Source organism: Balaenoptera acutorostrata, chromosome X, assembly GCF_949987535.1.
Source record: "Balaenoptera acutorostrata chromosome X, mBalAcu1.1, whole genome shotgun sequence".
NCBI classification, from domain to species: Eukaryota; Metazoa; Chordata; class Mammalia; order Artiodactyla; family Balaenopteridae; genus Balaenoptera; species Balaenoptera acutorostrata.
This window is the reverse complement of record NC_080085.1, coordinates 115,259,963-115,277,789: the sequence shown is the minus strand read 5'-3', so window position 1 is coordinate 115,277,789 and position 17,827 is coordinate 115,259,963. Positions and strand designations below refer to the sequence as shown.

The 17,827-nt window shown below is 41.2% G+C and overlaps 1 protein-coding gene across 5 annotated transcripts in view; it reads left to right on the top strand.

The window, feature by feature from the left end:
* HS6ST2 (heparan sulfate 6-O-sulfotransferase 2) overlaps nucleotides 1–17,827 on the top strand; it is a 313,350-nt gene that overhangs the window by 231,245 nt on the left and 64,278 nt on the right. For 4 of the 5 annotated variants that reach the window (XM_057539023.1, XM_057539020.1, XM_057539021.1 and 1 more), the window contains one exon: nucleotides 1,794–1,826. The exons of the other annotated variant lie outside the window; for it this stretch is intronic. In XM_057539023.1, coding sequence (XP_057395006.1) covers nucleotides 1,794–1,826 — 33 coding nt within the window. The remainder of the gene's footprint in view (nucleotides 1–1,793; nucleotides 1,827–17,827) is intronic. 5 annotated transcript variants of the gene reach the window in all.

Genomic DNA, 17,827 nt, shown 5'->3' with positions numbered 1-17,827 from the left:
AATTCATTTTTTTCTAATCAGTATGCCTCTCCTTTTTATCTTTTTCCTCATGGCATTTGATTCACTTCCGATGACTGCCCACCCTTTTGATTGGTGCACCTGTAACATCTTCCTGGCTCACCATTGAATGATCCACCTCCGGCAACCTGGACTCCCAGGTAAGGCAATGAGCTTCCAAAAGTCTCCTCAGTGTAATCCCTGAGCAAACTTTAATAGACAGTTGAGAAACTTACATAGAAATTTTAAAAAAAACCTCAAGAGGCAAAGTTAAATTTGCTCTGGTCCCCATAGACATCAATATACATAAATTATGTACATACTTATATTATTTGAGGGTTTCTATTAATGCAGCAAAAGTAAAATTATAGTTTTGGAAAGTGCTACATATTTGACTTTGGAATTTTCTAGCACTAAGATTCAACATATAACTTTACGTTTTCATGTTGTTGTTGTTTTTATTTTTCACCCAAAGTTGTATTATATTTTGTTCATGAAGCTGAGTGCAGTAGAAGGGGTACTACCCTTTCTTCACTGTGTAGGGAAACTAAGTCATGGGGTAGGTCAGAATACTCTACTTCTTTCTTGTGGCTGGAATGGAAGAGGATCACATTGGGCCCTGGATGGTAAGTCAGCTAATGGAGGTGTCTTGTCTAACAGATCTGATGTCATTAACTACATCACTTTTGTTTTCATAACACTTGCTTCTCCACCAGTCTTAACAACTCGTAGAACTAGGGAAGGGGGCCTTAGCCATGCCAAGAACTGATGATAAAAGAGCTGTATATTGCTTCTCAAGTGCTGATGCAAGGCCTCTGCTGCTAGTTGGGCTATGTAAAGTCTCTCTTACCTCATTCCTAAAGCCTCCAGATAGATTTGATGTAAAGAAACACTTCTCCCAAGAAAATATCCAGGCCATATAACTCGCTATGGGCACTAAAGTGTTACCACATTATAATATCCCATGCTTAATACAGTAAAACAAAAAGCTAACTGAGCCCATTTGAACTCTCAAATTAGCAATTGACCCGTGCACGACTTCCCAGTCCCTGCCAATATCAGAAATTCACGTAGTAGAATTAGTATTTTGTGACTCTTAAGACATATATTATGAAAACAGATGAGTATTTTTTTAAATGGAGAGACATTGCTTACTTTGATGGATGTCTTGCATTTGGGTGGAAGGAACTAGTGCCGATTTATGTATCACTTTCTGTGTGCTTTGAATTTTCATCTGTTTGAAGAGCATCCGCAAAGTCTAATCATTCTTTCTTTTCTTTTCCTTTTGTTATTTGTGTTTCATATATCCCTGATAATATGAAAAATCCCTGTAAATTCCTCCTAGCTTCTTTCAATCAGGCATTTCCGTTTTAGTGATGCCATAGTGCTTGGTTTGGTGTGGTCTAGGTTTTGGTTTATTGACTTTTGTGTCTTGCTTAGATTGCCATCGCATGTATGAAGGGGAATGGAATTAGTTATGACCGAGTGGAGGATCTATCATTCTCAGCCCATAGCCCTTCAGAGGTCTGGCTCTCAGTGCTGCCCTGCCCCTTTAAGCCCTCTGATTCATAATCCCCCACTACATGAGAGGAGCTAGTGGGGAGCAAGTTGGGGAGCCCTCCATGAGCTGTTTCCTTGCGGTTTGGAAAGCTGGAAAAATATGTTATCAAAGCAAAATGGAAAACTTGTATTATTTTATTTATTTTTATTTTTTTATTTTTTGGAAAACTTGTATTATTTTAATTCCTCTCTTACCAAGCTCTTGCTAGCACCTGGTTTTACTGTTCCTTTAACAGGTGGAGGATTTTTCAGATTCTAGATGCAGCAAGGTAAGTGACAATGGATTTTTAGCTGAACTGAACCCAAGTGAGCTAGAATAAATAGACTCTGCCATTGCCTATCAGTTTAATTTCCATACAATAAATAGTTTGGTTTCCACTTGGACAGATTCTTTTCAGGGCTCTTTTTTAGTTTAAAACAGCTGAAACTACTGGAGCGTATAGTCTCAGCTATAAATCTGACCTAGTTCAGAAGTGGGATGAAAGTTCAGGGCCGGCACCCCAGACAGTTGGGCAGTAGGTAACTAGCTTCTTTTCGTTTTTGCTGAAATTGGATGACATAGTAGAGTGTTCTGTTATGAAGACCCCACCATCAACAAAGTGTTCTCCACGGTGCTTCAGGCCCACCTGCCTGTCAGTAGGCTGGATGGTGGTTTAGGGAACAACTAGGTCATCATTTTATTGAAGGGAAATCAATTACTGGAAAATATCAGGGCCTGTAAAGTATGTACATATGTAGACTTGCAAGGTAGAGTAATCCCATCGGCCAGGGGCCTTTGTGACATAAACTCTACAGCAGAGCAAATCTAATCAAACACAGGAAAGTTCCTAACTGTCAGGGGGAGGGGCTTTTGAGAATGCAACAGAATAGTGTCTTTCCAGGCAACGACTGTTGCCACAAGCTGTGACATCATATTGCCATCAGGGCTGAGGAGGCGGTGAGAATTGTAAGCCGTTTTGTAAACGTGGCTCTCGTTGCTTGGCACGTGGTCTTCTAAGATCATCCTGCTCACCAGTACCGTATTTGGCCTATTCTAGGCTTATTGGCTCCATAAAGGTTTACCAGTGTCTCTACTTTCTCCTCCTACCCACCTACATCATTTGTTCCCGAGCCAGATAGGTTAGGAAGAGCAAAGGTTATAGCCTTAGGATTCCTACACTAGGGCAGACTCTCATTAAAATAGAGCAGATCGACCATATCTTAGATGCCCAGTTTGGCTTTCAGTAGCTGGGCTTCCATATTCCCATCAGGGCCTCAGTGGATTTATTTGACATCTAAGAAGAGTAAATTCAGGGTTTAATTCCATCGTCAGATTCAAATTCATTGAGATAAATGGTATAGACACACATAGACAGCTAATCACACAATATTAGTATAGGAGGGCATTTAAGCATCAGAGATTGGATGTGTCATGGTGGCAAGAGTACTAGGTATTGCTACTAACTAGTGGGGTGACTTTGCTCCAGTCCTATGTCTGCTGTGAACCTTGGCTTCCTCATCTGTAAAATAAAACGGAGTGGATGACCATTAAGATAATGGACAATTAACTATTATTCCTATAATGGCTTTCACAGGGAAAATATTGAGAATTTTGTTTTATTTTTGTTTTGAAATTTGCTCCATGCCAGAATCATCTCTCTCTAACAGTTTTGCTATGTTACAAAGCAAATCTTGACTTATTCTTTATTTTTATTATGGGGCTGATCAGCTTGACCAGAAGTTATTATCAGACTAATTTATACCTGCTCTTGGTTTGTGAGAAAGGAAGAGAGGGATACAGATGGTGAGATGGAAAAGAATTGGCTTTGGTAAACATGCATGGGGGCCATTTTTAATTCTGGTGGACTGAATGATGTATGAAAGCTATTTGCAAGGCTAGCATGTTTTTCGACCACTAGTAAAATAATAAAGCAACAATTCATTTGGTAATCCCCATTGTACATGCACTTTTATAAATATACAAGATTATGATTATCTCTGCCTCATAATTAACAATTTGCATAAATGCTTGCTGTTATTCAGTTGCCTGAATGGATTTTCTAATCCAGAGAAAGAAGGGAACAATCAGTGAGAGCCATCCCAAATGCCTTGCATTATTGCTTCACACATGCACAATTAACAGCGATGCTAATTGTTTCAGACCAGAACCTCATTTGTTTTTCTATAGACAGCAAAAACATTAACTGCCAGGGTGTTTGCCACTCTCTCTTTCTCTCTTTTTCCTATAGCCAGCCGTATTATCAGGGCTGCAGTTGGTTGGAAGCAAATTATTTGGCTGGATTTTCAGGGTATCGTTTTGTGATGGAGTTTCCAAGCTTCTACTTAAGTTAGCAGTCAGTGCCACAAACAACCAAAGACTATTTTTATAATATTTTAACAGTAGGCCCTATAAACTCTATAAATTTAAGGAATAAAAGGATGCTGCCATACAAACCAGTTCTGTGCTGCATTTACATTCTATTTCATATTCCATACCTTTAAAACTATTGACATTAGACCTGCATATGGGAATCATAAAAAGTCAAGGCTGGAGGAGGCCTTTAAGATTATCCTGTCAAATTCCCTCACTTTTCAGATGAGTTTGTCAGTAATTTGAATATCAGTAACAACCACCAAATCAATGATGCCACACTTTTTTTTTTAACTTTCGAACCCTTGGGAGCTATTGTAGTAAATACATTTGAATTATAACTGGTTGTTTTGGAATCATACAGCTTCAACTATTTTTTCCAAAAAAGTGAATCAGATTTTTAAAAATATGACTTTATACAGTTTACCTAAACATAGCCATGATGTTGATGGTATATATGTGAAAGGCAATGTCCTGTGCAAAGCCCTTGGCAATAGGAGACGCTCAACCAATGTATCAGCTCTTTTCCCCTCATGCACAGATTACCTCGCTAAGGTCAGCATATGGAAGTATTACTTCAGTGGTTGAGAGTACGGGCTTTTAGAGTCAAACTGCCCTTGGGTCTGATCCTGGTGCTGCCACTGTCTAGCAGTGTGACCTTGAGTCATTTCTTTAACCTCTGTGGACTTTGTTTCTTCACATATAAAACGTAGACACCTTATAGAGTTGTTTCAAGGATTAAACTGAGATCGGGCATATCAAGTGCTTAGCACTGTTCCCGGCACATAGTAAACAGTCAATAAGTGGTAGTGGTTATTACCACCATTGTCTGGGACACCCAGTACCAGCCTCCTTCAATACTAATATTTCATCTTATGGTGGTTTGGAGTACGTGCACATACATCTATTCACATCCGCATATGGGCACACAGAGTTCACCCGAAAGACTGCTTTCCCAAAGGCTATCTGTGACCACCATGTTTCAAAATCCAGTGGCCTCTCTGGCTTCAATATTCTTGAACTCTTTGGAGGTTATGGAACTTTTACACATCTTCTCTTGCTTGAAAGCATTCCTCAGTTATCTTGGTTTACCTCCTGTCTTCTTCTCAACACTTCTTAAGTTTCCTTTGTTGGATCTCTTTTACACACACACACACACACACACACACACACACACACACACACACACACAGCGTTCCTCCTCACCCCCCCCCCCCCGCCCCGCCCCGCCCCTTTCAATGAAGCAATTCCCAAGGTCCTGTCATTGATCTGCTTCTCTTCTCTTACTATGTTCTCATTCTGGGTAATTTCATCTCCTGACATAGCTTCACCTTTCACCTCTACACTAATGATTCCCAAATTGACCTCTCTAATTCTTAACTTATTCCGGAGCTCCAGGCTAACTCCAATTTCCAGTTGCCTGCTGAGCATCTCCAGGGCAGGACATCCTAGGAGGCTGAAGTGTAGTCTGGCTTTTGTCATCCTGCCTCAGGAATACAGATGGGGGAATCTAGCTTCAAGAAGTATTAAGAGTCACGGGCGGTCGTCTGAGCAGAAGTAAAAGTAGTCTGAGTTAGGAAAGTGGTTTAAACCGAGCTTTCCAGGGAAAGCATGACAAGTTAACTGTGAATTTCTGTTATGAACTGGAGATATAAATTGGCAATGGAAACTTTCAAAGGTGTATGTTTTCTAGGGAAGAGGGAACAGCTCGCCTAAATGAAAGTCGAGATCAGTTTTTAGGTGCTGGAATGTTGGTATATTTGAGGAAATGTTAATTAAAATGATCTTTCTTGGGACAGTTTGTATGGTGAATCTTGCTTCGGTGTTTTGTTATACAAACATACACGCCCAGAGGACGGATAATGTCTTCATCCTGAAGGATGAGCACGTGGGAATAGACACATACACACGTGCCTGGTCAGATATACCTGAGATTTTGAATGTGTGAAAATAATTCTATCAGAGGGGAGATAGATGTTTTTCTTTCATTTATTCTGCGAATATTTACTGGACACCTACTAGACGCCACGCTCTCTGTGGAGAAACAGGCTGTCAATACAGAACACACAGGGTCTTTGTCCTGAAGTGTCTAATACAGTTTTCTTTAGTTATATGCAAGTACATTGAGAGTTTAATTTGGTCTCAAAATATCTGCAGTGTGTGACAGGTTATTCAATGACTACAACCTTGCTGAAAATCGTAATGACCAAAGAGGAACTTAAGGGAAATAAAGACAGTGCTAAAGTGGGAAAAGAATGTGCATAAATTCGAATTAGAAATTGATTACTTCCTTTAAGTTTAGCAAATATTGAATTACTTTGGGATTTTACATTTCAAGTTGGCTCGCGGTGTTTCAGGCCAGAGTAAGAATGATTACATCTAACCTAAAACTTAGAGCAAAGGGATAGACAAATCTTGGTTAATGTGTATAGTATTGTTAGGAGAATTCTTTGTAAATGAGCTATTCTTACAGAAACTGCAGACCTAGCTTATAGCATTAGCAGAGGGGACAATATTCCTTTTGAAGGAGGGTGACCTTATTCTCCTCCTTCCCAAAATTAAGTACAATCCCTCCCAGTTGAATTACTGCCCTATGGAATATGCGGAGGTCATCAGACCCTCCAAATTGTAATGGTCTAGAAAACTGGGTGAGTTCCTTGCCTTCCTGGGTGCACCCCGGCTTCCTTTTTAGAAATTTGGCATGGCCCTTTGTTTGCAAGTCTTAAATCCAAGTGTTCTCGGACACAGCTGTCAATTTCAAAGTCTCCTTCAAGGTTACTCTCAGGTCCCAAAGATCCCTCATTGCATTTGTAATCTTGAAAACCAAACTTGATGCCCCAAAGTCCTGCTATGGATCTGTAGATGGCGCCACTCCCCGTTTACTGTGCCAGCACCCCCTTCAGGACCTTCGTGGCACAAAAGCTGTCCTAATAATGGTGCACATATTGACCAGCGTTCCTATTCCTCTTGCCCTAAATGAGTTAGAGACCTTGATGTACTTCTCTTATTCTTTTTTTTAAAATTTATTTATTTTATTTATTTATTTTTGGCTGCATTGAGTCTTCGTTGCTGCACGTGGGCTTTCTCTGGTTGTGTCGAGCAGGGGCTACTCTTCACTGCGGTGCGTGGGCTTCTCATTGCGGTGGCTTCTCTTGTTGCAGAGCCCAGGCTCTAGGCACACAGGCTTCGGTGGTTGTGGCTCGCAGGCTTAGTTGCTCCACGGCGTGTGGGATCTTCCTGGACCAGGGATCGAACCCGTGTCCCCTGCGTTGGCAGGCAGATTCTTAACCACTGCACCAGCAGGGAAGTCCTACTTCTCTTATTTTAACTGGAAGTAAGAATAATAAAAACATCCTTGAATTTATAGTCTTGGATGTGTTTATTCTCACAGTTTGCCTCAATTGTAGTCTAACTTTTTTTACCTTTCTCAAATTTATTCATTCAAAACATATCCACTGAGCACTTACTATGTTCCAGGCACTGTTCTAGGCATTGGGGACAATAAGACAGGCGAGGTCCCTGTTCTTGTGTGTCTTAAAGGGCATGTTGGGTGTATGTGTGCGAGCGCGCACACTCACATGCTCACGTGCTGGAGGGAGACGGAAAATAAACACATATACAAGCTAATCTCAGAGAGTGATAAATGTCATGAAAAAAATAAAACAAAAGTGGACAGAGAGGGCACTTCCCTGGTGGCGCAGTGGTTAGGAATCCGCCTGCCAATGCAAGGGACACGGGTTCGAGCCCTGGCCCAGGAAGATCCCACGTGCCGCGGAGCAACTAAGCCCGTGCGCCACAACTACTGAGCCTGCACTCTAGAGCCTGTGAGCCACAACTACTGAAGTCCGTGCGCCTAGAGCCCGTGCTCCGCAACAAGAGAAGCCACCACAATGAGAAGCCCGCACACCGCAACGAAGACCCAACGCAGCTAAAAATTAAAAAAAAAAAAAAAAGTGGACAGAGAGTGACTGGATGGGTGCAGTGTGATCAAGGTGAATCTTGCTCTTTGTTTTATTGGTTTTGTACAGATTTCACCAACACTTTGTAGGGGCCCTTTGGTTCCCTCTATTTCGTACTTTCCTGGCTTCAGTACCAATTCTAATTTTGCTTATCCTGGCCGCTCTATCATTAGGACCACCTCCCCTTAGCTAGTCCTGAAGTATAACCCAAAGTATGCTCCCTGTTAAACTTCTGTTCCATACTTTTCTTATCTTTGTCAGCATTAGAATTCGGCAGATTAACCCACTTCCCTGTCATAGAGTGTAAATAGACCTACTAACCCTTAGGGATATTTTACTTGATTACTCACGGCATTTTTGTTACTCAAGACAAACTACCCGTTGAAAGAAAAACACAGGCATGAAAGGTTAGTAATTGTGGTGGCGTTTGGTTTTGCCCACTTCTGTGGTGGGAAGAGCCCCGGTTTGAGGATCAGAAGACAAGGGTCTCCCTGCTATACGACCTTAGATGTAGCACTTCCTTTCTCTGAGCCTGTTTCTTCGTCTATAAAACCAGTGTTCCAAGTAGATGATCCCTAGGTTCTTTCTAGCCCTAAAGTGGTATAATTAGTTGTTTTCAGAGACGTGGGCCAAGATCTCTTTCCAACATTCTGTTTAATTTTGTAAAGTGGATGTGTAGGAACATTTTCCAGTGTATCAGAACTGCGTAGATTAAGCATAAGTTTTCCAGCAAAAGCCAGCTTTGCAATTCTTGTAAATGTCACAAGAAGTTAAAACGTTGCTTCTTGTTTTAACCTCCGCCAGCGAGGGCAGCAATTCAACACCACAAACGTAACTGTCAACTTCTTATCTGTGAATATCTGAAAATTCACTGTCTTTTCAGCTTGCCCACAGGAAATCTTCAAAAAGAACCAAATGCCACTAAAACGGAGGAAAGCGTTCTAAGTCGGCTTCAAAATGACATGGCATAGGTGTTGCCCACTAGTGTGTTAGGTGCCAAAAAAAGCATCTTAACTCTTAGAGGGCCACTCAGGATTCTTGCAGCCATGGCTGTGCTGTCTGCCTCAGCACCTAGCCAAAGCCCAGTTAGGAACTAAAGTAGGAGTTGGAAAGCTTGCCTTCCCTAACTTCCCCACACCTTCCCTACGTTTGCTGCACTGGGCTTTGTGGGAGAAGATGGGGAAGCAGGAAGCGTGGGTTTGGAGAAGGTGGAAGAGATAGAAAGTCACCAACATCTGAAGTACACTGGCAACTCCCTTCTATGTTGCTACTATTCCACTTATTATTCAGATACTCGCCATGTTCTAAACACAAGAATCAGCTCCATGACTAGATTTTAGGAATTCAGTCTTCTGAAAGTCCAGAGAAAAGTTGGGCTTGATTTTGTGGTCAGGGAGTCCGAAGAAGAAGATCCAAGAGGGTTTGGAAACTCCAAAGAAGTGCATCTCTGATTTACCGTCACAGGATCTTGACATTGAAGAAGAATAGGGCTTATGGAAAGAGGTGAGGGAGATAGCACAGGGAGTTCCTGTATGGCTCTCATTGAAAGGTTGTTATGTTGTGCAGGTGAAGAAATAGATACCCACCAAGACAGTGACTTATCTAAGTACACACAGCTAGTTTGTGGCAGACTCAGAACAAGAATCCAGGTCAACTGCATCCCGTCCGGTGCCTTGATTTGGAATTACCTATGCTACCTGGGAATCTTGTTTGCTTGTTTGCTTGCTTTTGCTGTTTAATTCTGGGTGCTACTTCTGTTCACAGCACTGGTAATTCATTATTCTCACAGAAGTTTATCAATGAAAGGGGGCAAAATTCCTTAGGAATAGGTAAAGTGCATTTATTTTGGAGGGTTTGGGGCCAGCTGATAGTCCAGGGTCACAGAGAAGAGAGAGTAGCTGGATTGGAAATAGAGCCTAAAATTCAAGATTCAGTTGAAGTAAATGAAGACAGGGAGAATCGTGGCTATAGACTGGGGCTCCACGGTTAAGTGTATACATCATTTCTTTAATGCTCACTCTTAATTACAGCTCTAGCCCTTTCTCCATCAAAAGATTTAAATGTCTTTTATTTTAGGTTCTCAGTACCTTGAATCCTTTTCCAGGTGTTTGTTGCCTCTGCCTTGTCTTTCTATTTCACTCTTCTAGATGGTTTTTGTGTGTGTGTGTGCAATATTTTCCATTAGTTTGGTCTCACTGTCTTGTCCAGAGCATTCGTGGTACAACTATATATCATAGGAGATCTTATGAGCACGTAAAATGGAGAACACTATTTCACAAGGTAGAAATTACTAGATTATTTCTGTTCCCCTTCCAGAGTTGAAATATTTCCTATTTGGCAAATAGCCTTCTTTGAAATCCTAAAATTGCACCTAGGAAAAAAAAATGACTGTCACAGTGGCACCATGGGGCTTCCTGTCCCTTCACCTTCATTGGCTGCCCATCCAATTTGCTCCGTTGATTTTCCGGACAGCTCAGCATCGCCTTATCAGCAGACACTGGAATTATAAAGGGGCTTCGTCAAGGCCTGATGCAGTTTGAAAACTTTTCAACTTTCATGATTTGGGCCCTGGGTATGCCAGACACCATGTGTAAAAGGCATTTTGGTTGCACATTGGTCTTTTTCTCAGGGCTTTTACAATTTCCAACTTTATTTCTGCTTGCCACGGGGCACAGTTTACCTCCTCTTCTCTGGGAATTCTTGTTCATTTTTCGGGAGCCCTAAAAGAAAGCTGCTCATGTACAACTGTGGAATGTCAGAGTCATTCTAAACGGGCATACGTGGGCCTTTTAGTGGCCTTTACTGATTGTTCCTATATTAAAATGTAAATGTGCATAAGACTTTCTGAGGAGCCTTGCATAGTCTTCCTCTGATTTTTTCATATGAATTGGTTTGACAATGTCACAGATGATGCATGAGGCAAAATAAAGAGTTTCTTAAGCCCATTACAGCTTGTTTGCATGAAAAGGAATAAAAGCTACAGGGAAGAAATGATCATTATGTGATGCTTTCACGAACACCTTTTAGACCATAGCCTACCTTCCGAACCTATGCAGGGGAAAATGGTCACTGTGATATTCTTTTGCTCAAATAACCTTTCTCGACTAATTAATGAGACAATTTCTGGTTATGTGGGAAACACTGAGGGTTTTCTGAAATTCATAAGGGTGAAATAAACTAAGAGAACCTCAAAAAATTAATTAGTTATAGGGCTTCCCTGGTGGCGCAGTGGTTAAGAATCTGCCTGCCAGTGCAGGGGACACGGGTTCGAGCCCTGGTCTGGGAAGATCCCACATGCTGCGGAGCAACTAAGCCCGTGAGCCACAACTACTGAGCCTGCGTGTCTGGAGCCTGTGCTCCGCAACGGGAGAGGCCGCGACAGTGAGAGGTCCGCACACCGCGATGAAGAGTGGCCCCCGCTCGCCGCAACTAGAGAAAGCCCTCGTACAGAAATGAAGACCCAACACAGCCAAAAATAAATAAATAAATTTATTAAAAAAAAAAAAGACAATACTTTGAGGAAGATACTTTGTAAAAAAAATTAATTAGTTATAAATGCTGGTATGTTTTTTGAGAAAATGAAATAGGATGAGAGGATAGGAGCTTTGAATGAAGATTCCCTGAAAACCATACAATGTTATATCATTGAAGAGCCATGTGGTTTAATACTCGGTGATCGTAAAACCTCATGTTAAGCCATCCACCCGGAAAGTTCCGTAAGCCTCATTTATTCCTTTCTATATGAGCACCTTCAGTGTCTATTTTACAATGCTAGTAAAATATTTATAAATAAAATAATACTCTTGAGGTAGACTTTAAATTCAGTCTACATGAACGTGAGTACTAGAGCACTGCATTTCTAATCTGAGTGCAGAGTGAAAGCAGAATCACTAGGGGATGGTCCTCTTTCTCAACCTTCTGTCCTACAACAATCTCAAGCACAAGAACTCTGATTTCCTCTTCTCATGGAAGAGGTGTTTCACCTCTTGGCAATAGGCACTCTTGTTCACTTCTTTTCATGGCCTGCAATCAGATGTGGTTGGTGCTCAGTCATATTGAGACTGAAGGAAACAGGTGATGGCCATCAGTAGATTTGGGGGAGCCAGGAGGGGACCTCCAGCTTGGTGATTGTCTAGTATTGTAGTTGAAGATTTATTTGTAATTAACTTGTTCAATCATTACAGAGATATTTATTGAGCACCTCCCATAAGCCAGCACTGTTCTTAGTGCTGGGGATTTGACAGTTGAATAAGACAGGTAAAGCTCTCAGGGAGTTTACATTCTGGTGATGGATACAGACCATCCAAAGTAAGCAAGTCAATAAAGCATGTCCAGATTGTGATAGGCGTTATGAAAGAAAGAAGCAGAGTGCTAGATAGGGAATGGGTCGTCTTTGGAATAAACTCAGTGGGGACAAATTTTATCCTTTGTGGGTGGACATGATTTTTGGAAACATCAAAAATGACATGGAGCCCGGTATCATATGGAAGATCAAATCGATGGATAATAGTTTTGGTCCCAAATGAGGGTTATATGTACTTAATGTAATATTTTTTGAGTGCCAATAAAAATACATTCTGTGCTTAGTAGTGCTATACACTTCTTTGTTTTTTTGTTTTTTTTTTTTTTTAATTTTATTTATTTATTTATTTATTTTTGGCTGTGCTGGATCTTCGGTTCGTGCGAGGGCTTTCTCCAGTTGCGGCAAGTGGGGGCCACCCCTCATCGCGGTGCGGGGACCGCTCTTCATCGCGGTGCGCGGGCCTTTCACTATCGCGGCCCCTCCCGTTGCGGGGCACAGGCTCCAGACGCGCAGGCTCAGCAGCTGTGGCTCACAGGCCCAGCTGCTCCGTGGCATGTGGGATCTTCCCAGACCAGGGCTCGAACCCGTGTCTCCCGCATTAGCAGGCAGATTCTCAACCACTGCGCCACCAGGGAAGCCCGACTTCTTTGTTTTTAAATGCAGTGAAAGGAGTCAAGCAATGGGTACTGTCCTTCAATGATTATTTAGGCATATTTCGCTATCAATAGCACTGTCTCTATTTCCCTGCTTCTCTTTTATTCTGGTTAATCCTTGTCATCATTGGCAAATGACTTTAACTATTGTGTTGGTAAAAATTATCCTAGGATTGGGAGTGGGATATAAAATAAATATTGAGATATTTCATACTATGTAATACAGCTGTAATGCATGAAATTTGGTGATGACAGCTTATAATTTAGTCCTTTCATTTTATTAGTCCCAATAAAATGAAATTTCACGTATGCTATTTTGTATCAAATAAATCTGTAGAATGCTAATATACCATTTTGATGAGATATATCAATTTGAGTGTAGGAAAAAAGAAAATGTTTATAAGCAACAATGTTAAGATGAACGGATGGAGGAAGCCATGATAGAAGAACCGAAAACCCTTTGTGTGCTCCTTCCTGGGCTAACGTAAGTGGTGTCCACTTCTCTTTAGTGATTCCATGTGTTCTAGAAATCTTGATTGTGTCCTCAGTAAAGGGGGCTAATAAAGATGGTTTTGTAAAATGGGAGGAAGCCAATGATTGCCATTTAATTGCATCTTTAGTGTCATTTTAGCCCCCCCACTTTGAAAAGCATTGATCTGCTCTGGGGGTGTCTACTTGAGCAACTGCTCTGCCAGACACTGTGCCAGGCACTGAGGGCACAAAGGTGAATCAGAGAGAGATGCTGCCTTTATGGTGCGCCCAGTCGAATTGGGGAGACAGGAATAAATGTGTGACGGAATATGGCGCATATGCTAATATAAAGGTACACAGTTAGTACCTTAAAGAGTCTGTGCTAGGTTGAGGCTATTGGGTCAGAAGCGACTGAGGGAACTATTCTATGAGAGCAAGTGATGGAGCAGGTATGCTCATGTTCTTTACCTGAAATAAATCTCTTTGCAGCCTTGGTATGATTCACCTGCATGCATATTGGAGTTTGGGACTGACATATACACACTACTATATATAAAATAGATAACCAACAAGGACCTACTCTATAGCACAGGGAACTCTACTTTTGTAATAACCTATAAGGGAAAAGAATCTGAAAAAAATAGATATATATGTACATATAACTGAATCATTTTGCTGTACACCTGAAACTAACACAACATTGTAAATCAACTATACTTCAATTTTACAAAATCTATTTGCCAATTTTTAAAGGCAGGTAGAATTGTGAAATCTAGCTTCAAAATAAGTGGAGTTTATAAGGAATATTCTAGAGTTTGTCCTTGAATGCAGAATCAGACTGGGTCAGAGTAACCCTCAGCTGACCTGTTGTGAGAAGCCAGCCTTGATTTTCTTTTTTTTTCTTTTTGCAACACCAGCTCCATTTCTAGCAGCAACTGCAACTGAGGCAAAAGCAGATTCATTGCCTGTTTACATCAAACACTAAATAGCCACTGAGCAGAGGATTAAGACAGCCCTGTCTTCTGGGAGCTTATAATCTAAAACAGACAACAACTGGAAACCATATCCGTCACAAAGAAATATGCTCATTTCCTTTCTCATATAAATTCAAAGAAAACAGAAAGTGGCAAGTCACATTCTCCAGGATTTGTGAAACCTCTAGAGAGTATTCTCTCTGTTTTTGTGACTTTTCAAGTTGAAAGCTGTTTTGTGTATAATATGCAATAGATTATAGTGTTATTTTTAAATTGGGGATGAAAAAGCAAGCAATATTCTTTCTTTTTTTTTAACTATCAACAAGTTACACTGGAAAAGTATGGATCAAATTAAAAGTGGATTCTCGATTTGCCATGGGGAAATATGCACAATATTTTAAATACTCTAAGGTCAGGGTCAACTTGGGGGTAGAAGAGGTATCATAAAAATTAATTCAAGTAACTAGCCTTGAGATATTTCTGAGTTATAATAATCCCACAGGTGAAAGCAACATCTGTGGAATAATAAAGGTGCTTAGTTTGGCCTTTTTAGCAAGAGGAGATATTACCAAGACATGACCAAAGCTTGGAGCTGAGACAATGCAGTAAATTAATGGGGGTTGACGAAGTATTTATGTTATAGGGATGTGAGCATTTGTGAGAAAATGTTGCAAAAGTAAGGCACGTGCCAAACCAAGATTAATTTCCCAAGGCTTGTGTGTACCAGACACAGAGACAAAGACGGAGAGAGGAGCAGAAATGCAGAGATAAAGAAAGGAAGACGTTTTGTAAAATTTATTTTTTAATTTTTTTATATTCTTTTCCATTATGGTTTATCACAGGATATGTGAATAACTGAATCACTTCGCTGTGATTAACACAACGTTGTAAATCAATTATACTTCAATTAAAAAAACTTTTTTTTAAAAAAGAAAGGAAGATGAACAAAGCAGCAAGAGGCTGAGTCAGAGATGGACAAAAAGACCAAGAATTGAAAATCAGCCAACTTAGGATTAACATTCCAATTCTGCTGTTAAAATCACTCTGAGACCTTGGTTCAGTCACTTCTCTTTGGGCCTCGGTTTCTCCATCTGTAAAATGAGGGGTTGTGCCAGAAGGCGACTCTATGGAACTTACCAACTCTCTAGTTCTACTTTTGGGTGCTAAGGAAATGAAAAGGCCAGGCAGGTGGGTAGGTAGAAAATATACACAGACAGGTGTGCAAACAGACAGACAGACTGCAGAGATGCGTCTGCTAGCTTCACAAAAATAGCATAAGAGCTTAACTTGAGGGTGCATGGCCTGATGGTAGGTCCCCCTCCAGATGAATTTGATTGAATGTTGGTCTCTCTGTGGCGCCTAAGACTCCATTCTGAAGTTATCCAGATCTTCATATTCTGATGCTTGTACGTGGTAGAAGAAAAGAAACTTCATCAATAATGTGTTTCTTCAGTGAAAGATAGCTCGTCAGGGAAACAGGATCTACATCGCACCCATCAATATCGTACTTTCTTAAGCAGCTTTTGCCATCACTAGAACTCCCGCTTTATCAGGCCAAACGAGTCCTGAGAACAAAGGCCAGGGTGGTGAGCAAGATGCGTGAGGAGGCCAGGCTGGCTTCAGGCAAGGTTGTTCTTACACTACGTGGCTGAGGACGTCAGTCGAGGCACGTGGAGCTTGCTTGGAGAGGACGCTGGAAGGCTGGGGACAGGCTTGGCTTCCATGTGCATCGCCGGCCTGAACTCTCCCCTGGTCTCCAGACTCGTAGAGCCAACTTCTCAGCCCCAATTGCCACTGGAAGCTTAACTGGTATCGCAAACTTCACCTGCCCCAAAACAAACTCCTGACTTTCCCCCGAAACTTGTTGCTCTAACAATCTTTCCCACCTCAGTGAATGGCACCTCTACTCCCCCAAGTCCTCAGAGTATCTTTCATGTGTCTTTTTCTCTCCCAGGCCACGTCTAATCCGTTAGCAAATTCTGCCTACTCTGCCTTCAGAATATATCTGGAATCTGACCTCCCTCACCACCATCTCCTCTGCCATCTTCTTCCAAGACACCATTTCTTTTTATTTATTTAAACTGAAGTATGATTGATTTACAATGTTGTGTTAGTTTCAGGTGTACAGCAAAGTGATTCAGTTATACATACATTCATACATACATATATATCTGTTCTTTGTCAGATTCTTTTCCATTATAGGTTATTACAAGATATTGAATACAGTTCCCTGTGCTATACAGTAGGTCCTTGCTATTTATCTACTTTATATATAGTAGTGTGTATCTGTCAATCCCAGACTCCTAATTTATCCCTCCCTGACCCCCTTTCCCCTTTGGTAACCATAAGTTTGTTTTCTGTGTCTGTGAATCTATTTCTGTTTTGTAAATAAGTTCATTTGTATCACTTTTTTAGATTACACATATAAGTGATATCATATGATATTTGTCTTTCTGTGACTGACTGACTTCACTCGGTATGACAATCTCTAGGTCCACCCATGTTGCTGCAAATGGCAATATTTCATTCTTTTTTATCGCTGAGTAATATTCATACACACACACATATATATATATCACATCTTCTTTAGCCATTCCTCTGTCAATGGACATTTAGGTTGCTTCTATGTCTTGGCTATTGTAAATAGTGCTGCTGTGAACACTGGGGTACCTGTATCTTTTCGAATTAGAGTTTTTGTCTTTTCCAGATATATGCCCAGGCGTGGGATTGCTGGATCATATGGTGAGATCAACTCTCTTTTTAGGTTTTTAAGGAACGTCCATACTGTTTTCCATAGCAAGCCACCATCGTTTCTTACATGGGTCACTGTCAAAGCCTGGTTCCCTGGCTTCCACCATTGCTCCCTTACAGCCTGTTCTCCACGCGGCAGTCAAGCTGAAATCAAGATCCTTTGAAAATGTTAATTCAGGTTTTGTCACTCCTTTGTTCAAAATCCTGTAGTGGCACTTCATCTCACAAAGAATACAAGACTGAGGCCTCCCCATGGCCTGCAAAGGCCTGCATAGCCTGGCCCCTGTTTTCTCACTGACTTCATATTTTATTGCTCTTTCCTGTGCCCATCCTTCTCTAATCACACCCGTCTCCTTGCTTCACTTTAAACATACCAGGCCTGCTGCTACCTCAGGGCCTTTGCACTTGTTCCTGTCTCTGCCTGGAAAGCTCTTCCTCTAGATATTTGCAGGGCTTGGTGTTTAAATTCAATCAGGTCTTTCCTCAGATGTCACAGGAGTAAGATTGCCAAGAAGGCTGATTCTTAAAAAGAGGTCACTAGACTTGGCCAGCAGGCCATCACTGATGATCTCTTAAGAGAGCAGCTCAGTCAAATGGTGGAAGAGGAGATGGGTTATTTTCTAACCACCTGCATCCCTTACTAGACTGTGTGCTGTGGAGTTCAGCGCTGTTGTCTCATTCATCCTCGTGTCTCCAGTGTCCGGCCTAGTGCCTGAAACCCAGTAGGTTTTCAGTCAATATTTGTGGAATGAAGGCAGGAGTCTTATTTTTAAACAACCGATTACATTAAAACACATTAAATGAATGTT